The following is a 25,994-nucleotide window of genomic DNA, read 5'->3' as shown; positions in this document are numbered from 1 at the left end:
CAGAACACCACTGGGGTTTATCCTATTTTTTTCCCGTTTGCAATCTGCAAACAGGGTTTCCTCTTTTTGGTCACAATTGGTTTTGACCATACCTGGCCAATGCAGTGATGAAACCACAGGAAACCTCAGGGCCCTTTTCCCACCGGAGCAGAGTCGGCGAGTGCCCGGCGATACCAGTGAGGCCACAGGTACCTGCTAGCAGGTTCTCTTCCAAGACCTTTAGCAAGGATTTCAGCCCAGATTTGCATTACAGTTGATGCCAAAAACTTCCAGCCTTGCCATTCACTCTGTACCACCCACCCACTTCTGCAAGCCCGGCTGGTGAGTCCTCGCTGCGCTGCCGTCAGCCTTCATAAGTGAAAACCATATGAACTCTTCATGTGAAAATCAGGCCCACGTTGCTATTGTGTCAGGTGTTTTTGAGGGAGATTTCAGTTGCGAAGTGTGATTTCACAACCATAAGTTTGGCATTTATTCTTTTTCTTTTCTTTCTTTCTTTCTTTCTTTCTTTCTTTCTTTCTTTCTTTCTTTCTTTCTTTCTTTCTTTCTCTCTCTCTCTCTCTCTTTTGGTTTCTTTTTTCTAACCTCTAATGCAGACACGGAAAAATAAAGTGCTATTTCTTTTCAGGCTAAGAGAAGTATGTGCCGTGTCATATTAACCACAGTGGATGTACAAAGCCGCATCTCCTTTCATGTCACGTTTTCCTAATAACTCAGAAACTGAGGCTAAAGCAGTTTTCTTTGGCTAAACTTCACGCCAGAGGCAGTCTGAGATTTCCCTGCACATGGGAAGATACCGGGGGGAATGTTTCATATAACACCGGCTGATATTTAATATGGATTAGTGACTGGAAATAAGGAGTTGAAACTGCTGCGCTGAATCCCGCCATTCCTCCGAGGACCACAGCACGGGAACTGCTGGCTGCGAGGTTAGCAATTTCACCCCCCTTTACTAAAAACAGTCCTTTTTATTCAAATTTCGCTTCTTCTCTCAGTTTTGGGATGATACCATTCCAAAAAGAAGTTCCCGTTTCTCTTCTTTTCTGCCTCCCGCGCCACGGGGCCGTGGGGAGCCCAGCGCCCGTGCCCCCGGGGCAGCCCCCGCCTCGAGCAACACCAGCCGCAAACCGCTAACGCAACTTTAAAGAGAAAAGTCCGTGCGCGTTACACGCCGAAACGGTGCAGGTTGATGGCGTTCTGCAGAAGGCACGGGCAACGTGCTGGTTTCGCAGACCAAAATTTCGGCGCGCTCGAGCATCTCCTGCCCGTGGACAGAGTGAGCTGTACCGGCACGAACAAATGAGGAGCCCAAGGATTTGCCTGACTGATCATTGCATGGGGCTTAAGGGAAGCGATAAACGCTCACGGGGTGCAGTTGCCCACTCCTGAAGCACGAAGAAAAGGCATGGTTCTCCCTTAGATAGGTGAGCTGGGCTTAAAATTGCACGTTTAATACGGATCGGGGACCGCTGTGCGCCAGACTCCTGTCTTAGCACTGTCCTGGTAAAGTGGGGATGACATCTTATATATGTATCATATATCACGTTCTGTTGCGCTTGGGAATTGCCTCACTGCTGCTAGAAAGAATAAATCAGTTCAGGTCTCAGCATACGCTGACGAGCTCTGGGTTCGTGGCCCGGCGAAGCAGAAACGAGGGACTAGCTCAGGGTACGGAGACCCCAACACCACACGGAGCTCGGATCTCCCCTGGCTCAGCTTTAGGCAGGGGAGAGACGGTCTCAGGTGGGGTGTCAAGAGGGAACGGACCCTGCTCCTCAACTCTGTGCTGGCCGTGTCCTCGGGGTCACTTGTCACCAGACAGCCGTCGGTCCGTCCCTCGCCTGCTCCCTCTCACTGCCGGTCCCCAAGGTCCCATGGAGCATCCGTCCGGGCACAGACACCACGGCCACGTGCAGGACATCCACCCCGGCTCAGCACATGTGGAAACAGCTATTGGAGAAGGAAAATGAGGGTGCCTTAGCAGGAAATTTCCCCACCTTTGTAAGTCCCGTGTAGTGAAACAGCATTTCATCCACAACTGCTACGAAATGGTCAAAGTATTGGCGAAGCAATGAGATAAAATAATTTTCTCGTTAAAACCGATGACCTGTGTTTATTTCTTTGAAAAGCCTGTGAATTGGGGGGGGGGGGGGAATCTTGTTTTCAGCTTGGTTTCTGGAGAAGCAGCTGCTTCTCCTGCTCCTAAATACTGCTCAAAACCCATTCAGCCTGGCAGCCACTTTCATCCGAGTTGGAAAGAAAGGGTAGAAGAAGTCTTCAGGCAGAGAGAAGGAAGGAGAAACAGTCAGTATCGCCTTTCTCTCCTCCCCCTTCCCTTCCCTTTCATCTCTAGGCTTTGTAGCTAAAGGTTGCGAGACTCCCAAAAGTACAGAGCGCTGTATACGGCCCCTGAACCACAGCGACGCTTATCTTCAGCTCCTTTTTGTCACCTTAGAAACTTGCCTTTTATCTCTGCTTTTTATCAGATATCGAAAAAATAAAGACAGCTTGCTGCCCTTCACACCACGGGGACAGCCTCTGTGTGTGTGTGTGTGTGTGTGTATGTGTGTGCGTGCACAGGTGTGACTGTGTGTGCACCCCGGGTCACCCCGGGAAGGTAAGGTTGGCTGCAGCCCATCACCCCCAGGCTGGGCTTTGGGGGGATGCTGGCGTGGTTTCAGCTGGGATGGAGTTCGCTTTCTTACTGGCAGCTGGTGTGGTGCTGTGGTTTGGATTTGGGACAGGAAATAGTGTCAGTAGCGCACTGGTGGGTTTGGTTGTTGCTGAGCTCTCAAGGCCTTTTCTGCTCCTCACACCGCCCCACCAGCGATGGGCGGGGGGGAACAGGGGGTTGGGAGGGGACACAGCCGGGACAGCCGACCCCAGGACATTCCATATCATGTGACATTGCGCTCAGTGTATAAAGCTGGGGCAAGAGAAAGGGGGACGTTCGGAGTGATGGCGTTTGTCTTCCCAAGTCACCGTTACGCGTGATGGAGCCCTGCTTCCCTGGGGGTGGCTGAACATCTCCCTGCCCACGGGAAGCAGGGAAGGAATTCCTTGTTTTGCTTTGCTTGCACGTGCGCGGCTTTTGCTCCACCTATTAAACTGTCTTTATCTCAACCCACGAGTTTTTTCTCACTTTTACTCTTCTTATTCTCTCCCCCATCCCGACGCGGGGGAGTGAGCGAGCGGCTGCGTGGTCATGGTAGCCAGTTGGGGTTAAACCATGGCAGATGCTCCGTGCAAGCGGCTCCGCTGAGAGGAGGGGTTTCTGAGCCAGGCAAAGCGGGGCTGAGCTAAGGCCATGCGTCCTGCAGTTTCCCCCCTCTGCAAAAACAAGTCCTTTCTGAGCACCTGCTTCCTCTTTGAAAGAAAGTAACGCTCTTCAGTGAAAACCAGACAACAGCGTGAAGGAAGAGCTTTTAAAAAACTCTCAAAAATAGGTTCGCCCATTGCACGTGAAAGGCTTTTTTCTTTGCACGCTCAGAAGCGCAGATGTGCAAGACATTTGCATGTGCTGCCTCCTTGGGGGGTGCCGTACCCCCGAGGTCAGGCAGGCAGCCCCGGAGCACTTTCCATAGGCAGCGGGGACCGGTGATGCCCCCGCTCACGCTCAGCTGATGATGCTTGAAAGCACCACTCATGCTAGCAGGCCTCCAGCATCGGCAGCGCTTCTTCCAACCCACCTTTCGTACAAGTTCCCACGCACTCAGTGCAGCGCTGATTAACTAGCTGCTATTTTTAGCCCCTCAGTGTGGTTACGCTGCTCCAGCACACAACACAGGACCCTTAAGCAAAGGTTGGCCCTGGTTCAGGTTGGTGCCCAGGGAATCATAGAATTATAGAATGGTTTGGGTTGGAAGGAACATTAAAGATCACCTAGTTCCAACCCCCCTGCCCTGGGCAGGGACACCTTCCACCAGCCCAGGTTGCTCAAAGCCCCGTCCAGTCTGGCCTTGAACACCTCCAGGGATGGGGCAGCCACAGCTTCTCTGGGCAACCTGCGCCAGGGGCTCACCACCCTCAGAGTGAAAAATTTCTTCCCGATATCTAATCTAAATCTCCCCTCTTACAGTTTGAAGCCATTCCCCCTCATCCTATCACTACGTGCCCTTGTAAAAAGTCCCTCCCCAGCTCTCCTGGAGCCCCTTTAGGTACTGGAAGGGGCTCTCAGGTCTCCCCGGAGACTTCTCTTCTCCAGGCTGAACAACCCTGACTCTCTCAGCCTGTCCTCACAGCAGAGGTGCTCCAGCCCTCGGAGCATCTTCGTGCCCTCCTCTGGACCTGCTCCAACAGGTCCATGTCCTTCTTATGCTAAGGACTCCAAAGTTGGATGCAATCTTGAAGCCATCACTGCCGCAGTGCTGCAGGGCTCCTGCACACACACCCCGCTGCCTTTCGCCCGGGAGCACCCACGGATGAACAGCCGCTCTCCTGCAACCGTCTGTCTCCATTTGGTGCCCCAGGGCCACAGTAAGACCAGCTTTTGTAGGTCTCAGCTGGGCTCCTGCAGAGGTGGGGCCAGTTATGTGTGCCCAGAGAGTGTCACTGAAGAATCTCACTTGCTAATGCATTTATCCGGGTAACTGAGATTTAATGCATACCCAAACCATGCGCAAAGTTCAGGGAAGTCTGAACACACACGGCACATTTTCACATTCCTGGCCTGCATACCTGACGAAATCAGAATGCTTTTTTAGGGTTAAGTTATCAGGCAACTGCTCTGAAGCACTTTTTCACAGAACGTGTAGCTGGACGGAGAAACTCATGGCCAGGGGATACGGGAGTGGCTAAACGCATTGACAGGGTCAAAAAGGAATTAGACAAATTGATGCAAGGCGTGTCCATCACAACTATTAAATATGGTCATTCAGATGCAACCACCAGGTCATAAACTCTCCAAATTGCTGATTAGTAAGTGCTGGGAGGATTTACCAAGGACAAAAGTCACTCTAAACTTTCCCTGGCTCCGATAATCTTTTCCGAAATACCTGTTCCGAATCATGGCTGGGGACAGGATACTGGTCCAGTCAGGCCAGTGAACTGACGCACATCCCCAGCCTCCTGTTGTAAAAACTACTGTGTGGTTGGAATAATTAATCAGCTGGAAACAGCCCAAACCCAAAGAACAATGCCACAGCACTCAGCACACATTTACTCAGCACAGGGGAAGCAACGAGAAAACAGAGTTTTGGTCCAAGGCGTGCAGAAACACCTACCAGAGACAGACAAAAGCGGAGTGAGAGGGCAGTCCCTGTGGAACGTACGGTCGGACTTCCCTAAAACTGCTGCCTAAAGTCGTGATGAAGATGGAGCTGAGCCCGATGCTCTCGGGCAGTGCTGTCTGTCCGTAGTAAACGCACCCATATTTGCAGGAGACACTCAGATTAGTAGGATTTTAAATAGAAATGGGGCCAGAGATGAATGAACTTTAATTTAAAAAAAAAAAAGTTTATAAATTATTTATACTGTTTTATTTGTAAGCATGAAGGTAAGCAGCTTGGAAACAAGGGGGGGTCAGGCTCTGCCCCAGATCCTGGGAAGCAGCGATGATGTACGGTGTGGCGTTCCCGGTGGAGAAAGTACCAGGTGTGAATTTCCAGGGCAGCACTGCGGCAAAAAAACACCTCCTGGTAATTTTTTGATGTGTCAGGAGCCATGCAGACTGTCAGACGAAGGACAGGGCTGACCGAACGCATGACGCTTAACTTTGTGAAAGGGGCCGCTGCTAGAATACGGGGCATGTAAATGACCTTCAGACCAAGCTGAAGGCCAGAGGACACTCCTAAGAGTAAGGTCTTCACCAGCTTGGCTTCTGCCAATAATCCAGAAGAACTGGCCTCAGCCAGTGCTGATGAATTTTTATCATGCAGGTAAAGTTCTGGGCATAAACTGGGCGCAGATTTTTACCCTGCCAAGAAAGAGGGTCCCTGTTCTTTTCAAACCAAGACGCAGCATGCAGAAAGGGGACCCAGGCTTGGGCCAAGCATGTCTGGTTTGCCACCGGGAGAGGTGTCTGGGCGAAATGCCACTGGCTTGTGAGCTACAGCGGTTCCCACCAGTCCTGAGCCCTCTGGCTGTCAGGGTACGGCCATACAGGCCCTGAGCTCCTGGTGCAGAGGTACCCCGGGCGGCAGCAGCAGAGCTGGTGTGGGGAGAGGTTCTGGAGGAGAGTGTTGCTAACTAGCTCTGTCCTAATGAGGAGGTTGGGGGGGTACTTAGCGCAGGATTTAGGGATACACTATGGGAGCTGTTGTAGCTCTGAGGGACAAGCCACGTTCTCCAGATCAACCAAAGCCATCCAAAAAAGCAGAGGGGGTGCTGGGTGGGATGTCCTTCCCCAGACCCCACGACGGTGCTTCTCTAGAAACCCTCAACCCCACTTTCCTCCATCCTTGATCTCCAGGTCCACTTCTGGGCTTCGGAGCCCAACCTCATCCCTGATGGCCTCCTCTCCTTCCACTGGAAGCAACCAGCTGGGGATGGGCAGCTTCAGACCGCTCTTTAAAACTGAAGCCTATCTCCGTAACAACTTCCTTGAAGTCAGCCCATGAAGAAACATCCAAAGGATGACAAAAATAAACCAGGCAGCTGCACCCCCGCCGAGCCCAGGCTTTCCTTTGTAAGGCAATCGAGCTGCCCGGCGCCGCGCGCGCGTCATTTAGCACAGAGGGGAAAGAAAAAAAAAAAAAAGACTCTTGTTTAGAGGGTGCCAGCCACCACCACTGATGGACAGCGTGCATCTGGCCACGGGTACCGGCTCCCGGCCGGGCGCTGGGGCTGCTTGAGCTGCTGCGGAGGGAAGGGAAGTCACTGCACATCCTGTGGGCTTTACCTGGGGTGACCCAGCCGGGACGTTCCTTCAGCTCGGCTGGTTTACACTGTTGACGTCCGCAGAGAGCGAGAGGGGTAACGATCCTAACGAAGCGGCCATGGATACAGCCGTCCTGCACCTGAACACCTTCCGTCCCCTGGAGCAGCGAGAAGCTGCTTCCACAAGATCGTGTTTGGTTAATTAAAGCATCTAAATAAAAATATCATCCCTCTGCCCCACTGGGACAGATGCTCCTTTAGCTAATTCCCTTTTTTTTGCCTTTCATCAAGGCTACGTTACCTTCAATTAGCATTTGCTGCAGACAGAGTGAATCTGTGGAATGGGGTAACTTTTTCCCGCAGTGAACTTGATTTAGTGTCATCTCTCTGCTTGTAAAGACCTTATTCAGATGGAACCTTAACAGATTTAAGTAAAACTATGTGGAAGCTAGTTAACCAGGCTTCCGTGAACAAATGTGGACTTGCCGTAAATGTAATTCCCCGCTATCTATTGTGCAGCTCTGGTTTCGCTTCTCTTCCATCCCATCTGGAACCCAAAACTGCACAAAACCATAAAATGAACAGGCTCTAGTGACGGTAACTTCAGCAGAGGTGGCCACAGGGGCCAAGAGAAGGAAGACTTGCCGTTGCAGTGCCGTGAACTCCCCGGCTCGCATTTACCAGTCGCTGTGCCGACGAGGAGCACCGCGCTGCCGCTCTCCAGCTGCGGCAGGTTTGGGATGCTCGGCTGCATCCCGGTCCCCAAGGGAGGGTGTGCTCAGCCTGGCACGGGGCGTGCAGCCCCCAGGAGAATGGAGCGGGCCGGGCATGGCAGAGTGGGTCGTTGACATTCAGGTAACTGATCCTAAATTGATCTTTTGGGGTTTCTTTTTTCACGAAGTTCACACTGAATTTTGATTCATTTTTGAAGAGCCCTTTGAAACGCTCATGAAGAGGTCTTTCATCAGCTTTGCTCATGCTCATCATCTACATTTTCCCTGGAAATTTTACTCCACCAGCCAAACAAAAATGTTCATAAAGTCTCTCTGTAGTACCGAGAAACTTGCGTTTCCAAACAGCAGTCGACGGAGACGGAGCAATATTCTCCCAAAATGCACTGTGCCATGGCATTGTAAGGCCTTCCAGCAAAACAGGAATCATCTCATTTTCTCCAGCAAAGTATGTCAAACGCAAAAGGAAGCTGCAAAAAGTGCAAATACAGGGATGAGTCACACCGCGTGTGCCAGGGCAGCGGAAACCTTCAGGGAAACGGCTTTTAGGGAAAGGCATCTTGAACAGTATTGTCTGCAGAGGGCTCCTCCCTCGTGCTGGCGGTGACGTGGCTGTGGGGAGCAGGGTACCGCAGCACCCCACGGGCAGGTGCGGCACCCCGTGAAGGCAGCCGGGCTGCGTGGGTGCGAGGGTGCGTGGGTCGCATGTGTACCCCCACCAGCACAGGGCTGCCCAAGCCGTGGTCCCTCCATCCTGTCAGGATGAGCGAGGCAGTGTTTTGGGACAGGGCAATCAGAGAATCATAAAATGGTTTGGGTTGGAAGGGACCTTCAAGATTGTCTAGTTCCACCCCCCTGCCATAGGCAGGGACACCTCCCCCCAGCCCAGGTTGCTCAAAGCCCCGTCCAGCCTGGCCTTGAACACCTCCAGGGATGGGGCAGCCACAGCTTCTCGGGGAAACCTGCACCAGGGGCTCACCACCCTCAGAGTGAAAATTTTTTTCCTCATATCTAGCCTAAATCCTCCCTCTTTTAGTTTAAAGCCATTACCCCTTGTCCTATTGCAACAGGCCCTGCTAAAAATCTTTTCCCCTTCTTTCTTATAAGGCCGCTTTAGGTACTGGAAGGGGCTCTAAGGTCTCCCCGGAGCCTTCTCTTCCCCAGGCTGAGCAACCCCAACTCTCTCAGCCTGTCCTCACAGCAGAGGGGCTCCAGCCCTCGCAGCATCTTTGTGGCCCTCCTCTGGACCCACTCCAACAGGTCCATGTCCTTCTTATGTTGGGTGCCCCAGAGCTGGAGGCAGCACTGCAGGTGGGGTCTCACCAGAGCAGAGCAGAGGGGCAGACCCCCCCTCCTCGCCCTGCTGGCCACGCTGCTGGGGATGCAGCCCGAGATGGGGTTGGCTTTCTGGGCTGTCAGTGCACATTGCCGGCTCATGTCCAGCTTTTCACCCACCAGTTACCTCCAAGTCCTTCTCAGCAGAGCTGTTCTCCATCCCTCCATCCCCCAGCCTGTATTGACACCGGGGGTGCCCCGACTCAGGTGTAGGACCCTGCACTTGGCCTTGTTGAACCTCATTGTGTTCACACAGGCCCACTTCTCCAGCCTGTCCAGGTTCCTCTGGATGGCATCCCATCCCTCAGGCCTGTGTCTGTGAAGCCCCTGTGAAGCCCCACACTGCTGATTCAGGGCTGCCCCATGCTGTGTTTTATATAATCCCTGTGAACTGGTTTATCCCCATCTGTCGCATGACTGTCCACTGGAGGGAAAAGGCTTGGGTAGCGGTGGGCAATGCTGTTCCCCACCCCAGGGATGGGACAGCATCAGTATGTTCCATCCTGTCGTGGTTTCAGCTGGGATGGAGTTCGCTTTCTTACTGGCAGCTGGTGTGGTGCTGTGGTTTGGATTTGGGATGGGAATAGCACAATAGTGCACTGGTGGGTTTGGTTGTTGCTGAGCTCTCAAGGCCTTTTCTGCTCCTCACCCCACCCCACCAGCGATGGGCGGGGGGGCACAGGGGGTTGGGAGGGGACACAGCCGAGACAGCCGACCCCAACTGACCATGGGGATGTTCCACACCATGTGACGTTGTGCTCAGTGTATAAAACAGGGGGGAGAAGAAGGGGGGACGTTTGGAGTGATGCCATCTGTCTTCCCAAGTCACCGTTACGCGTGATGGAGCCCTGCTTTCCTGGGGAGGGCTGAACACCCGCCTGCCCATGGGAAGCAGGGAATGAACTCCCTGTTTTGCTTTGCTTGCGTGCGTAGCTTTTGCTTTACCTATTAAACTGTCTTTATCTCAACCCACGAGTTTTTTCTCACTTTTACTTTTCCAATTCTCTCCCCTATCCAAACTGGGGGGGTGAGCGAGTGGCTGTGTGGTCCTAGTTGCCGGCTGGGGTTAAACCACGACACCTACAGACACCCAGAGCACTGCTGGTGGCTATTTATGAGAAGGTGACAGCACCAAGCTATTTCATTTACTAACTGGAGAAAATCAGGAGCTGGGAGGGTCAGTGGGGCCATGCAAACTGGTGGGAGGTTGTGCGGGGGAAGGTGACCAGGGAGGGATAAAGGAGGAACAGAGGGAAAGGGGTGTGAAGCAGGGTCCAGCTGATGGAGAAGCACCACGCACATGCAAAACGGTTAAAACCTGGCCAAGGAAAGCAAGCGTGGAGGGGAAGAGAAATGGAAAACACAAACAAATGCGGGAGGAGGTTGGGCAAAGCAGCCAAGAGGGGAGCTGGGGACAGCCCGGGGAGGCGAGAGTGACCCCACCACCGCAGGCATCCAACGGGGTTTAACATCCGTGAGCAATCCGGGGGATTGCACCAGAAACCAACCCGCACTCCTCTTTACGTGTCCGTATTTTCTTGCCCGTCCGTCAGAGATCTGCATTCAGAAAGGCGTCCTGCCTGCTGGACCCAGCAGACCTGTGCCTTGTCACACGCGGCAGGAACGAAGTACGGCCTTGACAATGTCGCAGTGAGTCAGGTGGCATTATTATTTTATTTTTAGTTCTTTGAAATAAAAAAAAAAAAGAAAAAAAAAAACCCAACAAATTTGCCTGAGAGTAAAAATACTACCGAAAACTGAAACTTGACAGCATTGACTGTGAGAGATAACATCTTTAAACGGGCACATGCAAAAAGCAAGTGCCACAGCGAACGGCCTCAGCACCCGCCTGGTTTCCTGCTGCTCCCCCGCCATTTTCAGGGCAGAAACTGCGAGGGGCTAAAAACGCAGCACCCCGGCAAAGCCCCAGCCTGCCGCCCAGGTTTCGGTGTTTTAAAAGTTTGCCTTCTCCTAAGAAACAGTTTGGAAAAAAACATATGCAAAGGTACTGAGTTTAACGGGCGGGATGAGGTGTATAAATCAGCCGAGAATCCGTACATCGGAGGAGCGGAGGGGGTGAAGGCAGCGCCGTCAGGTACCCCCCCGAGAGGAGCTACAGCAGTAGGGTCTGAAAGCAGTAGTCCTTACGTAATTGAAATAAAAACGGCAACGCTGATTCCTCTCCACCACCCCTAGTCCAGCATTAGCCTGTATAAAACAAGGAGCTGTTTCCACTGACGTTTCATCCCCCTGACGCCACTCCGGAATTAGCTCCGAACAAAAATTCATGGAGGAGGCCGGGCAGCGCTCAGAGATGCAGCTCGACAGCGCGCCTTTTGGCCGCTGATGATTTATTTAGCCTACAGGAGCGTAACTGAGAGCAGAACTGGCCCAAAGGAGCTCCCAATCATCAAAAAACAACACGCTGAACTCGGACTGGGCTTCCTCTGCCTTTGCTGATTTATTTAAAGCTGCCACACACCGAGGAAAGCTCACTCACAGAGCTTTAATGTCCAGGGGCTGAATTCCATGCATCCCAGGCCTTACTGCAACCACCTTCACCTCCTCAGAAAGCCCAGGGGCCTGGACAAAGCGCCATCCATGGCAGCAGTTGCTGTTGGCCCTCGTGGTTTCCTTCCCCCTCACCACTATTTTCATTACGGTTGACAGAAAAAAATCCTGCACCTGCTGCTCTTACCGCAGAGGAGGAAACCCTCCACCGAGCACCCGCTGAAAAGGTCATCAGGCTGTGTCTTCTGCCGTGACATCGGCAGGGAATGGAGTTAAATCCAGTCGGTGGCCAGTCACAAGTGGTGTTCCCCAGAAGTCAGTACTGGGGCTGGCTCCCTTCAATATCTTTATCAATTACCTGATCCAGCGCATCTTCAGTAAGTGTGCAGATGACACCAAGTTGGGTGGGAGTGTTGATCTGCTGGAGGGTAGAAGGCCCTACAGAGGGATCTGGACAGGCTGGATCCATGGGCCGAGGCCAATGGTATGAGGTTCAACAAGGCCAAGTGCCGGGTCCTGCACTTGGGTCACAACAACCCCATGCAATGCTACAGGCCTGGGGAAGAGTGGCTGGAAAGCTGCCTGGCAGAAAAGGACCTGGGGGTGTTGGTTGATGCCCAGCTGAATATGGGCCAGCAGTGTGCCCAGGTGGCCAAAAAGGCCAACAGAATCCTGGCCTGTGTCAGGAATAGTGTGGCCAGCAGGACTAGGGCAGTGATCGTCACCCTGTACTCAGCACTGGTGAGGCCCCACCTCAAATACTGTGTTCAGTTTTGGGCCCCTCACGACAAGGAAGACATTGAGGTGCTGGAGCGTGTCCAGAGAAGGGCGACGGAGCTGGTGAGGGGTCTGGAGCACAAGTCTGATAAGGAGCGGCTGAGGGACCTGGGGTTGTTCAGCCTGGAGAAAAGGAGGCTGAGGGGAGACCTTATCGCTGTCTGAAAGGAGGGTGTAGCTGGGGGGGGTGTCGGTCTCTTCTCCCAAGTAACAAGCGATAGGACAAGAGGAAATGGCCTCAAGTTGCGCCAGGGAGGTTTAGGTTGGATATCAGGAAAAATTTCTTCACCGAAAGGGCTGTCAAGCATTGGAACGGGCTGCCCAGGGAAGTGGACTCCTTCTCTCCAAGTCCCTCTTGGCAGGGCCGCTCTCAGTCCCTCCATCCCCCAGCCTGTGTTGACACCGGGGGTTGCCCCGACCCCGGTGAAGGAACCTGCGCTTGGCCTTGTTGAACCTCATAGTGTTCACGCAGGCCCACTTCTCCAGCCTGTCCAGGTTCCTCCGGATGGCATCCCGTCCCTCAGGCATGTCAACCACACCACTGAGCCTGGTGTCATCCGCAAACTTGTTGAGGGTGTGCTCGATCCCACTGTACACCTTTCCAAGGCCACCATCGCACGGCCCCGTCCCATGGCCACTTCCCGGCTCTCCTGCCAGAGCCAGCAACGGGGAGGGAGGCAAAGGCCGTATGGCAGCGCTGGTTCCTCGTCTTTGGGGGAAGCCCCAGCTGCAAGCAGGGTGGGAGAGAAAGAAAAGAGAAAGAGACGCATCTCAGGTGAGATGTATATGAGGGAGGGAAGGAGAGGGATGGCTACAGGCCAGGGGGGAAATAAGGGCCTGATCCTGGGGAATTTTGAGCTGACTCACCTGTCATCATTTTGAACAGGATTTCAATACCTTTGTGTGCGAGGATCTTGCTGGGCTTCGGGAGGACGTCAGGAGTGACAGCCCCAGACACCAGTGGGAACCTGGGTTGTAACGTTATGTGACTCATAAGCACACCTGGATAAATTTACGCTTGGGGGCATTATTTCATTTTCTTTTCATGTTCTCCTCCTTTTTTTCCATGATTTCAGGTGAGTTACAGAAAGGATGATCCTGCCTTTGCAGGTGTCCTCCAGCAGTTCTCTTGGCCCCTTCCATACCCAAGGAAAAAAAAAAAATAATATTTATGTTCATTTATTAACTTTCCTGTAAAAAATGGACATGCCTGGACTTAGCTTTCCTGGGCACGGGAACAGATCCCCTCCAAACAGATCTAACCCCGCTTCCCTTAACTGCTTTGTCTGTAAATTCATCTCCTACACACAGGTATAGATATTTGACCTATGGAAATACGGTCTACCTCGAGGCACCATTCCCCCAGTAAACTCACGTTTGGGATGGGAGCAGACAAGTGTGTAACATTACCCTCATGGCACGTGTCAGAATTTCACCTTTTAAACCCCAAAGACTCTGTACCTGACCATTTTTTCTCAGGTGTTACAAAAATACTTCTACTTAGGTGCCTTTCCCAAGTGAGGGTAGGCTGACTCCAGTCAATTTTGAAAAACACAAGAAACACAAGTCCAGGCGATGGATGTCAGCGATAGCCGAAGGCAAAAGCACCCACAGGAAAAAAGGGGTGACTCCCCTTGTGGTAAATCTGCAAATACAGGAGGAGTCTGTGCTCTATAATCTCCTTTTCACTAAATACCACCACTCCTCACTTTTTCTCAGACTTCAAAGCAGTTCTCTCCACAGCTGCAGTATCTCACGCAGCCACGTCCCCAGCTGATACCACGGGGAGCCTTCAGCTTCACAGACTAAGCCCCTGATTTCCCAGGGATCTGAGACACATGTCATAGAATCATAGAATGGTTAGAAGGGACCTTGAAGATCATCTAGTTCCAACCCCCCTGACATGGGCAGGGACACCTCCCACCAGCCCAGGTTGCTCAAAGCCCCATCCAGCCTGGCCTTGAACACCTCCAGGGATGGGGCAGCCACAGCTTCTCTGGGCAACCTGCGCCAGTGCCTCACCACCCTCACAGTCAAGATTTTCTTCCCAATATCTAATCTAAATCTCCCCTCTTACAGTTTGAAGCCATTCCCCCTCATCCTATCACTACACACCCTTGTAAATAGTCCCTCCCCAGCTTTTTCTGTAGCCCCTTTAGGTACTGGAAGGTCGCAATAAGGTTTACCCAGAGCCTTCTCTTCTCCAGGCTGAACAACCCCAACTCTCAGCCTGTCCTCACAGCAGAGGGGCTCCAGTCCTCAGAGCATCTTCGTGGCCTCCTCTGGACCCGCTCCAACAGGTCCATGTATTTCCTATGTTGAGGGCTATGTCAAACTGCTGAACCCCATCAGCCTGTGTCCCCCCACACCCTTGGCACAGTGAAACCACCAGGCAGGGACCCAGAGAGGCAGCAGAGTCTCCATCCATGGGGATGCTCAAAATTTGACCAACAAGGCTCTGAGCCTCCTGACCTACCTTTGAAGTTTTGGAGGATGGGTTGGGCCAGGTGACCTCCATAGGTCCCTCCTGACCCAAACTGTTCTGCAACTCTGCAGTTTCTGTCAGTCAGCTCTAAAAGAAGGGGGCGGATTAGAAGCTCCTACAAGTTGGAGAAAATGGGTTCCTGGATAGAAGAGAGAGCTCTCACTAGGTCTTCGTGGAAGAATAGGATGCTGTATAAGTCATCCCTTCACTAGAAAGTTCATAAGGGGACCAGGCGGTGCATGGGAGAACAGGAGGCTGCATGAGTGCCCTAACCGACAGGAGAACTTCAGCAATTTCCCACACCCCTGAACACAGCCCAGATCCCAAGGAAATCGGTCTTCTCCAGTTCTGCTGCTCCCCAGATGACTTTCCTCCTATCTGAGTCCCTTTCAAGGGAATTAGACTTTGCCAGAGACCTTGGTATCACAGCTCCTCTTTAGCTGAGCTCCCCCAAAAGGGGACCACTTGAGCCAGCACAGCACAGGCAGCACCCTGGCCACAAGCTGTATGGGTGCTGCAAGGGGAGAACCTGGCCCTTACCTCCCTGCCGGGCTGCACTCAGGGAGGTTTGTGCAGGCTCACCTGCTCACCACATCACAAAACCGCACAAGATTAACCTGGTATTACTCGTAGTGCTAATGGACGGGCATCTGGTTTCCAGTGTTTCAGAACCAAACTGGTGGTTGTGCTACTAAAGGCTGGATGGGTTTTTTATGACTTTGCGTAGTATTGCAAGCATGGGTAACAAACGTAATCGAGCATTTCAGAATAAATGTCTGCTGTCCCAACTCAAAGAAATCCTCCTTTGAATCCTCCTTTGCATTTACACCACCCTGCAGCTGGCCAACTGCTTTCAGTCTGAGCAAGCTGCAGAGGCGTCACCACATTTGCGCGGTGGATATTCTCTTTGATGGAACAGTGTTATGGATACGTACTGTAACTCCCGTGCTTGGATACCTCTTGGAAGAGCTTCAAACATATAAGCCCTGGGAAGAGGGGAATTTACTGATTATGCACGCCGTTCCCAGAGGTACGTGCGTGCCTCTCCCATTGTGCAGCTACTGGAGCAGGGTAGGGGTTGGTGGTTTTGCAGCTCAGCTGCCCTCCTCGCAGGACCAAGGGGAGAGCGAGCCAAGTTACCCGGCCATCAGCACACTGGTGCCAACTCTCGCATAGAATGACCAGAGGTGAGATGCGACCACATAACTTCTTTAGTAATGTAATACTGGTTAATGCACGGGTTAAACTGGAGGTGTCTGCCTTTCCCTGTTGCCTACTCCTCATTTTCAGATGGCTGAAGCTAAGAGAGTAGCAAATCCTTCTCCTGGCGAGCGACAGCTTGCTCTGCAGACAAACATTTATATACCTAGAAAAACTCAGGCAGCCCTTGGGCAACCAGCTCCTTTCCCCAGTGACCAGCAGGGCTTGCCGAAGGCTGGCCTCTCACCCGAAGTCACGCAGGACACACAGAAAAGGGCAGCTCAGTCCTCCCTCCTCTTCAGCAGCCCTGTTGGAGGGCAGGCTCCGTGTAGGAACCTGAGGAGCCTTGGGGACAGGGAAAGCTGAAATGTTCTGCCATAAAGGGCAAATGTGTTCCCCCCCTCAGATGGACGCACAGGACTCAGGTCAGGGAGCACTTCTTGCAAGAAGGTCAGGCATACAAAGGCGTATGGTACAGGAATGCAGGAAGGTACAAGGCCCCCGAGATGCTTCCGCAATGCCGCGGGTGAGGAGCAGGGAGCCCAAGCCGCTGCTATGGCTGAGGAAAGCCCACTGCCTCTCGCAGTATATAATGCACAGGACATGGCCGCCTGCCTGGAGGCCTGCAGAGACGTGCCAACATTTCACACCGCCAATCTGAACGGTCAGGAGAGAGCAGGCCATCGCAGAGCTAAACAGCAGCCCTGCTTTCGGAAAAGCAAAAGCCTTGAGTCAGCTCTGTTTACTTTGGAAGACGGTTTCCAGCCCCCACACAGCCCTACCTCTGGGCTTTCTCTCAGCCTTAACTCTTTAACGCTAAACCCAGGCTGAGCCAGAAGCAAGAGCCTCTCTCTGTCCACAGACTAAATACTCCTCGGAGGAGAAGATGAGCACCAGCACTTAATTTACATTGCGTGATGCTTTCCAGCCCCGTGCGACCGGGCTTTCTCTTCCCCTCAGCCCTGATGCTCGCCTTAGGCTCGGTCTCAGCCCCGGCACTGCAGCCCTTCCATTCCAAACACAAGCCTTTCCACGAGAAGGATTCAAGCATCAGCCCTCCATTGAGTTTGGCAGCCCCTTCCCAGCCCCAGCCCAACTGCAGCTCTGGGCTTTCTCTTCTACCTAACCTAACCCTTCCCCACAATAAAAATACATCAAGAGACAACTCTTCTCCCAGCCCCACGTCTCCTCGGCCAGCCCCTGCCCAGCCACACTCCACCTGCAGCTTCCAGTCCCAGCCACATCCCTACCCCGAGGGCCAGCTGCAGGCCAGAGAACTTGCCACTCCAAGAAAGGCTGGAAGAAAGGGATTCATGAAGCCTAGAAGAGAATTCCATTGCTGGAAATATTCAAGGCTTGGTTTGACACCTTGGATAACCTACTCCAAGATCCTGCTTTCAACAGAAGGGTGGACCCAATGTGTCCCAGGGCTCCCTTCCAGTCCCGTCTCTTCCATGACCCTATGAGGTCCCTCCCTAACAAACAAGAGCCCATCGTCTTAAAAGCAGCTAGGAGATGCTGCAAAGCAACTTCCAAATTTTAGCTGGGAAGTTTGGAAAAACCTCCAAAACCCAAAGCAGGCCGTGTTAAGAAAATATAAAAATAATCCCCAAATAGCTCCAAAACCCAGCAAAAGAAACCTGCCATGAACCTCATAACCCTGCAGGCAAAGGTCTTGGGATGCCAAAGACTCACTAACACCCCCGCCCCCCAACCTCCTTGAGGAAGATCAAACCTTGTGGCCTCTGGACTCCGAGGGCCACTGGAAGGCTAAGCACCCAACTAAATGAAAGGGAGAAACCAGAAAGTTTATGTATGATGATTTTAACCATTACAAGCTTTCAGTCTCGCTTCAAATGCTGCTCTGGGCTTCCACCTCCACCCAACCCTAATCAAAGCTCTAACCTCCTCTTTCCAGGACAGCGGGCAGTGGGTTGGCAAAACAAAATTGCAAGTTTCACACAGGCCTGTGATGAAATCTGGAATTGTGGCATCAGGTTAAGAACCCAGTAAAATCCTACTGTTCACTTTCTCTTTTCAATAGCCAGTCAACACATCTCCCTGTGATACAGCCTTTTTTGTGCGTGTTACTGCTCATCAGCCCCATAAACAGGACACTCAGCTCAGCTATGTCAGGTTGGTATCAGAATGGTAATCACACTTGAAGGATTTTACAGACCATATTTTACAGACCTGAATCAATCCATTCAACTTCCAATAGCTTGAAAACCTGCAAGAGGGTAAGCACTCTCAACGTCTGCCCATGCCAGTGATGGCCCAAAGCATACACCACTTCACAGAGTCAATGGTATGGCTCGTCCTCCACCATCACCATGCAACCCTGCAAGCCACTGCGCACCCTTAATTAGATACTCAGCAGCTTCCTGCAGAGACCCAGAGGCCATCACGTGGTAGATGTTGAAAGCCTTGGGGAATGTTTATTTGACTTCTGATTCACTCTACTAATGATTTATTGCTTGGAACTCTGCAAACAGAGATTTTTCCAGACAAGGAGACTATGAGCAAGCTAAACAGAGATCTACCAGGAATGGGGCAAGCACAGCTGAGCCTGCGTCGGGGGAGGGATGGACTTTCACAAGATCCCTTCCACGAGGTGACTTGCTCAAAACCCAACCACGGCATAACAGCAGAAGGGGCGCCCCAACTCCCAACCTCTGCACGTGAGGCCAAACTCAAGTATGCCACCTTTAAGCTCTAATTCCTCTTTCCACCTCGAGCTGTCTCAAGCACAGTACTTCCCATCCTGTTAGACAGGTACTCCAGAAATTGTAAAGGCGGCTCACGCTAATTGCTCACTCCGAGAGGTCACATTCACCTATCAAACCCATGCCATCTGGGGCTTCTGAAAGATTAAAAAAGAGAGACAAACAAGAGGATTATTAAAAATTTAACTATATACCATATTTATTATCAATCCACAGGATAATCTGATTGCTACATGAGCTCATAAAAGCTATTTCACCTTTACAAAATTAAAAAAAAAATGTGCCACAAGGATGTAATAACTGCTGATAACCAAGGACTGAATCTTAAAATTATAAATTTGCTGTAGAAAAGATTAAAAAAAATTATATTCACTTTAGAATTTTACTTTGAATAAAATATTCCCCTGTATAAAAAATAAAAAAGCTTGCTCTGGTTAGAATTAGAGTATTTTTCTTCTTCTTTTTTTAAATCTGGGAATTTGCATAATATCTCTGTAATAGGTTTCTTTTTTTTTTTCCTATTGTACCACGCGGCATTCAAGCATAGCAGATTAGAAACAAACATGAGAAAAGCAGTCTTAAAACGTATGAAATCCACATGGGAAGTTTTAACTTCCTTTCCTTTCCTTTCCTCTATTCTTTAAAGACACTTTAGCCAGAATAGCCTTGGAAAAGAATACAGGTGGGGAGGGACCTTCAATGTGCCATTAAGTAGAGCAAGGTAATAAAAGGCCTTTCGTAAGTGCTTTCTTAATAAGGTGCAGAAGCAGACTGCAACGTTGCTAGTACTGCACTATGTACAATATTCACAATAGATTTTTCTTTATTTAAAAATATTCCAGCTAGTTCACATTTTCTCTTCCATTCTGAGGCTTTCAGTTCCATCTCAGCCTTGACAGCGAGAAGCGCAGCAGCACCACTTCCCTTGTGGTCGGTTGGTCCTCTTATGAAACACTGGAACCTGTGAGTGGGCCAAAGTTCTTGGGTTGTTTTCCTACATAGCAACCTTGGAAGTCCGCCTGGGTTCAGGTGTAGATACTGACGGCTGGAGTCCTGAGTTAAAAACACTCCGGCACTGGAGTCGGACACAGCAATGTTTTATATTGCCAAGGCTTTACCTTAGATTTGTCTCGTGTGCGTCAAGGGATGAACCTCTCCTAGAGAAACGTAAAATACAAAACCAAACAAAACAAAGCTAAAAAAAACACACCGCCAAAGGCTTAGCAGCTCTTGACTCTTGACTGGGTGATGTCTGACGTTTTCTTGATGACGCTGGCCCGTGTCTCGCGGTCTGGCCGGCTGCTGCTCGTGGAGGCTGTGGACACTACTTGTGGCAGAGGGATGTCTGGAAAAGGGGGCCAGGAGCTGTTGTAAGGCAGTGGGCAGCTTTCTTCTTTGATGGTGACTTGGAGGTCAGGCTTGTTGGCTACAAAAGTTGCCATGCTGGGAAGCATATGAGAAGTGTTCCTCATTCCCAGATTGCTGAGATACTGTTTGCCTTCAATGTTTTTCTTCTGCCAGTGAAGTCGTCCCTAGAAAAGGGGGAAAAAAAGGAGGGAAGACTATACGACTTTTCGAAGTGATCCAAGTAACAAGATGAAGACAGAAACATCCACAAATTGCACAGGAATTACCCTGTCTCTAAAAGCCTGAGCCTCTAGCCAGTGGCTTTGATTGTCTTTGCTCTCAGCCACTCTTCCCTTTCAGAAGTCGTGTGCCTAAACCTTGGGGTCTCTCCAGCACTCAAGAGGCTCTGCCCACTCTTCTGATGGAAAATAAAGGCCTTATTCCCAGCATACTGGGGACAAAAATGGACACGGACAACCAAACACTCAGAGCTCAAATTGGAAGTGTCTCCTCCGCTACCAGAGAGCATCTTCCTGCCAACAAGCAGGCACAAAGACCCAAGACCTCTCAAACAGCACCACCCAAACTGTCAACACAGGTGAGGCTGCCAGGAAAACCACTGTCACTTGATGGTGCATCCCCCATCACAGGGAGGAGGTTTGCCAAGGGAAGATGAGCATCCAGTCCTTTCCCCATCACACATGCTGCAATGGCACGTTCTGTTAAAGAAGGTTTGGGGAGTCATTATTGGCAGTCTACATAGGGGTTCCAGCCCAACCAAGGCACAAGAGACAAACTCAAGAGGGTTAGCTGTGCTGTTATACAGCTGCGCAACCTGCAGTTCTCCAAGAAGGAGGATTCAGGGCTTTCTAGGGGGCACAGCAGGAGAGATTTGCAAGAGGCCTTCTGCAAAAATGCAGCTGGACCACAGGGCACCTAAGTGCCCTCAGTGAGCTTCCCCTGGCCTCTAAGTACCCACAGAATCAGTAGGTCTGGTCACTTGATGGCAGCCCCAAAAGAAAGGCAAGTGTTGGTTTTGCATAGGTGCAGCTCAGGAAACGTTCATGGGGTGAGTATTTTCTCCACAGATTCCTTTCACCCAGCAATACCCAACTGACTGCTCAGGAAAGCTTTCTGCCTCACATACCTCAAATGTTCAAGTTACGTTTCTACCATACGTGTAAGCATTTCCTCCAATTGTCTGGGTTCAGGTGCCATTTAAGGAAAACAAAGTGAGCATGCTTTCAACCAAGATAAAATACTCACTACCCAGCAATGTCAATGCATCATATTAACACACTAGCTGGCACTGTTGATAGCTCACTAGGACATCTTATCATGCAAATTGATCTCCTTGTAATTTGCACAGATGAGGAGGAAAGAACTTGTAGAGATATCCATTCCGTGACAATCACCCAAATGTCGGTCTCCCTTGAGCCCTCCTGTTTTCTTTTTATCTCCCAGCTATTATTAAAATGAATACTCCACTGGTAGACAGAGTTGCAAACAGAGAAGGGGAAGAATACCTCAGGACACTGTTCTTGAGACTTTGCTCCAAAGTGCTAAAAATCCAGAAAACACTTACCTCTGCATTTTCTTCATCGCTTGGAACACTGTCAGTCGTTTCACTTTCTGTCAAACAAAACAGAAGCAATAATGAAACTTGCTGTTCTATCTACAGTAGCAAAATCCAGCTCAAGAGGCCTGATCCACTTCCAGCAAGTGGGAGCAAACAGAATCAAGCCAAATACCCAGTAAACAATGGAGAAGCATAGAACCCCTGCCCCAGCAATCAGCACAGCTGCATTGAACAACTGGACTGAATTCACATGATTATCACAGTTAACATGGCTACACTCTGGGGAAGACAGCAACAGAGGGGGACAAAGTACTGTGCTTTCTCGGCAGAGGGAAGAGCCTCCCACAAGTGGGGGATGCCTCTCTCCCTTGCCCTCTCTTGGCAGCTCCAGGCCTGGCAAAGAGCAAAGTTCTGTCCAAATCCTTATTTTTATCTCCCTGCAAAACCAACAACAACTCCACCCCAGAGGAGATAAGTGTGTTTTTGTTTCATGAACTGTTATCTCAGCCTGCTGCTTCAAGGGCTTTGTTGTCACTTCTGGTGCTTTATTACTGTTGTTATACTTTGCTCTCGTTTTGCTTTTGCCACCTGTTCCCAGCCCCCCCCTCCCATTTCTCAACCCTTCACCCACCACTCAAGCACTTAGAAATGCTACTATCTCCAGCCCCATCACCTCCCTCTGACTCACACAGCCTCCCTCACACTCATCACTTCAACCAGAGCACAAACACAGGGGTGCAGCTCCAGCAGGACAGCCATCCTCCTGCAGCTGCATCCCTCCCTTGCAGAAGAGCCTGAAATCCAGGAATTTTGACTATTTTCAAGCCCATGTGTGTCTGAACACAGGTCTCCCAGTGTCTGAGGGTCAGGCTCCTAGCCCATGGGCTGGTTGAGAGTTCTGTGCCTCAGACACATCCGAGATGGGGGCGCTCCTCTTTTCAGAACCAGTCTGTGATGATGGCTGCTGCCTTCAGCACAGCCGCCCGGTGCCCAGCACCTCGCCCAGAGAAGCAGCAGCCTGGACTGCAGGTCCCCTTCAACTCATGGGGTTTTGAATCACTGTGTACTGTCTCCTGGGAGGATAGCCCTAGGCATCTATCAGGATACCAACAGCATTCAGAAGAGGTCTTTCTCCAACCCCTTCGCCCAACGGGGCTGAGCAGATAGGGCTCAACCATGCCCTGAAATTACAAGTCTGAAGGAATGATGTGATGAGTTACTGTAGCAAGCAAGGGAGCTCTCAATTTCCACTGTCTGCTGTGTTACACATTTCAGCCCATGCAGACTGCTTTGCACAGTCCCTGCACCCCCGCGAGCATATACCACAAACCTGCTTTCCCAAAAAGCAACCTTGTGCTCTGCACTGGACACGAGTGCTATGGGTGCACGGACTGTGCCTCATCGATCGTACCCCTGCATGTCTTCAGAGAGACTGGCAGCACCTTGCCCTTCTCTCGAGGCTTGGCTAAACATTAGGTTTAGGCAGAGGGCTGTAAACAAATGGTCTGAATTACTCTTGCAGACCCCAGGAGCTAAACTGCACCCAAAGTCCTTCTGAAGCAAGGAAGCGCGCGGCTCAGCTACTCCAGACTTCTGCTTCCAAAGCCAGCACCTCCCCTACGCCAGTCTCTGATGTAGCACGCAGTAAGCACAGGAGCAGTCCAAAATGTTAAATCTAACTGCAAAGCCCCATGAAGTTAACACTCTGCAGGGCTTCTCATTCACTGGCCCCAGTAGAGAGAGATGTGCCAACATGATTAAGCTGGCTAATTAAGCCATACAGGGGGGAAGAGAGTCAGAAATTAATCTGTGCTAAAGAGAAATGGCCTCAGAGATAGAATCAATAGGAGGAATCCACACAGAGACAAGAAACAGATATTCCTTGACATGAAGAAACATGTGGCAACAAAAAAAGAGTGATGCAGCTGAAAAGGAATCCATCCTTGGTGTTTATACATAACAAAATGCTGAGCAAGAGATAGCACTATAGTTAGCAAAGCCAGGGAAGCTAGCCACTCGGGCATGGAAAGTTAGAGAGGTTATTTCAATCAAGAAGGTTATTTGAATCAGAGTCAAACACAAGAGGAGGCTGACAAGAACTGTCTCGGTACTAAGAAAAAAGGATTTCATAGACGTCAGTGGAAACATGAGAAAACTCACAATGGCCACTCATATCACTTGCCTGAATAACGTCAGAAAGGAACTAGAAGTGTTTTTGAAACAAAACAGATTTATGTAGGACAGCTGATACCTCAGGCTACTTTTTGTTGTTGTGTTATTTCAGAAGAGCTAAACCGACTGTTCCTGCACAGCTGTTATAGTCATACTCTTTCCTGCCATTCAGCAGCAGCACCTGACAGAGCAGGCAGCTCTACCCAGCAGACCCATGAGCACAGGGCCAGGGCTCCTGTGGTTCTCCTGTACGGGTTTGTGTGGAGCAAGACAAAGCCAGACATAGTTACAGGAGTGTCCTACAAGTTTCAGGGGTCTAACAAACCACAGACCCCTGTCCTCACTTCTGCCTCAAGGGCAAATGCATGCTTTAAAAAAAAAGAGGTTCATGGAACAATTTGGGCTGGAAGGGACCTCAGGAGGTCTACAGCCCAACCTCTTGCTTAAAGCAGGGCCAGCTACAGGACTGAATCAGGTTGCTCGGGGCCTTATCCAGTCAGGTCTTGAAAACCTCCAAGGATGGAGGCAGCACAACCTTTTTGGGCATCCTGTTCCACTGCCTGACTGTCCTGGTGGTGAAAAAGGTGACACTTTTTCTTATATCCAGCTGAACCAAGTTCTCGTTTCAATTTATACCTGCTGTTTCTCATCCTTCCACCACGCACAACTATGAAGAGCCTGGCTCTGCCTTCTCAATAACAACCCTGCACATAGGGGCAGGCTGCTATGAAGTCCCCCAAATAATCTCTTGCTTGGGCTGAACAAGCTCCAGTCCCTCAGTATCTCCTCAGAGAGCGAGCGCTCCATCCCTTGATCATCCTGGTAGTCCCTCCCAGCACTTCCTCCCATTTGTTTATATCTTTCTTGGACTGGGGGGCTCAAAAATGGAATCAATAGTCCAGAAGAAGCATAACTAGTGCTGAGTAGAGGGGGCTAATCACTTCCCTAGATCTACTGGCCACACTCCTGAAAGCCGGTGGCCTTCTCTGTGGTCGGAGCACTCTGCTGTCTCACGCTCGGCTCACTGCTCACCCACCTCTCTGCAGAGCTGCTCCCCACCCCATCAGCCCCAGTCTCTACCCTACAATTTCTTCCCAGGCACAGCACTCGGCATCTGTCCTTGCTGAATTTCCTAAGGTTCCTGCTGGCCCATTCCTGCAGCCTCTCCAGGTCTCTCTGGATGGTGGCTCTGCCCTCATGCAGGTCCCCCCTATTTGGTGTCAACTGTAAACTTCTCAAGTGTGTACTCCAGCACCTGCTGATAAAGATATTACAAAGGACTTGTTCCGGGACAGACCCTTGCAGTACTCCACCTCTTAGTGGCCTCTAGCGAGAGTAACCAGGATCCTCAAGAGCTGCCATGAGATGCATTCAAAAGCATGTCAGCAGCATAAAGTCATCTCTGTGTTACCTGAGTTATGGACTAGCAGGTCCTGGTTTAAGTTAGGACAGCTGAAGGCCACCAGGATACTAAGACAACATATGGGGATAGCAGAAGTACTCCATGCCTCATTTTCCTTCTGCAGGCTCACTGCACTGACTTTAAGGGAGGTAGCTCATGACTTGTTCATGTCAGGATGGTTCTGCTGTCACCAGACCACTCCTCTCTACCGTCCCAGCCCAAGCAACCACCATGACTTCCAGACCAAGACTTCTGTTTGCATTCCAAGAACTTAGATCTTGTAGCTGAGGTTAAAAGAAAGCATCATTGTCACGTTCACACAGATAAGAAAAGTCCTGAAAGAAGCATTTAGAAAGTGGACAAATGTTTCAAAGGCCCCATCTCCCACCTGCTAATAAGTTAAAGCACGCTCATGCCTCTGTCTTATGCTTTGCAAAGCCCTTCTAAATGCTCTGCCCATTACAGACTAAACACATTGGGAGGCATGATCGTTTATCAACATGTGTGAGACTAACATTGGAGGCTATTCAAAAGAACATCATACTATTCACCCGAACCCAAAGATAAAAATTCTTAAATACATATTTTATAAAAATGCATCTGGAAGTAATTTTAGCCTAATGAGTCAAAGGCAAAACCATGTGTAAAATACTAAATTGCATGGGGAACAATTAATACTTACGTTTGCCTAAAAAGATTACATTTATGTTTCTACCCAGTCTCTTGAGGCTTGCAAGTTAGCAGCACGTTAAAAAAGGAAAGTCAGGTTGGATCTGAAACTTTTTCTACTTTCAAATGTGGCTTTGCCCTGCTTCCTACGGAAGTAAGGCTTACATGATTACAGGGACTTTACAGAGTGTGCCTGCATGTGCATTTGCGTCTGTTCTCCCCTAACCACTTCTGAAAACACTGT

General features: G+C 50.6%; 1 protein-coding gene across 3 annotated transcripts in view; it reads right to left on the bottom strand.

Annotated features, from left to right (window-relative positions):
* Positions 1 to 18,752: 18,752 nt before the first annotated feature.
* The window catches only part of IRF2 (interferon regulatory factor 2), a 44,060-nt gene continuing 36,818 nt past the window's right edge, over positions 18,753 to 25,994 (bottom strand). For all 3 annotated transcript variants that reach the window (XM_082482302.1, XM_082482304.1, XM_082482303.1), the window contains 2 exons: positions 21,514 to 21,560; positions 18,753 to 20,113 (listed from right to left, as the gene is read on the bottom strand). In XM_082482302.1, the coding sequence (XP_082338428.1) occupies positions 19,802 to 20,113; positions 21,514 to 21,560 (359 nt within the window). In that variant the 3' untranslated portion in view covers positions 18,753 to 19,801. The remainder of the gene's footprint in view (positions 20,114 to 21,513; positions 21,561 to 25,994) is intronic.

This window comes from Vanellus vanellus (assembly GCF_965231255.1).
Source record: "Vanellus vanellus genome assembly, chromosome: 4".
NCBI classification, from domain to species: domain Eukaryota; kingdom Metazoa; phylum Chordata; class Aves; order Charadriiformes; family Charadriidae; genus Vanellus; species Vanellus vanellus.
Note: the sequence above shows the minus strand (reverse complement) of the source record. Positions and strands in the feature narration are given on the sequence as shown.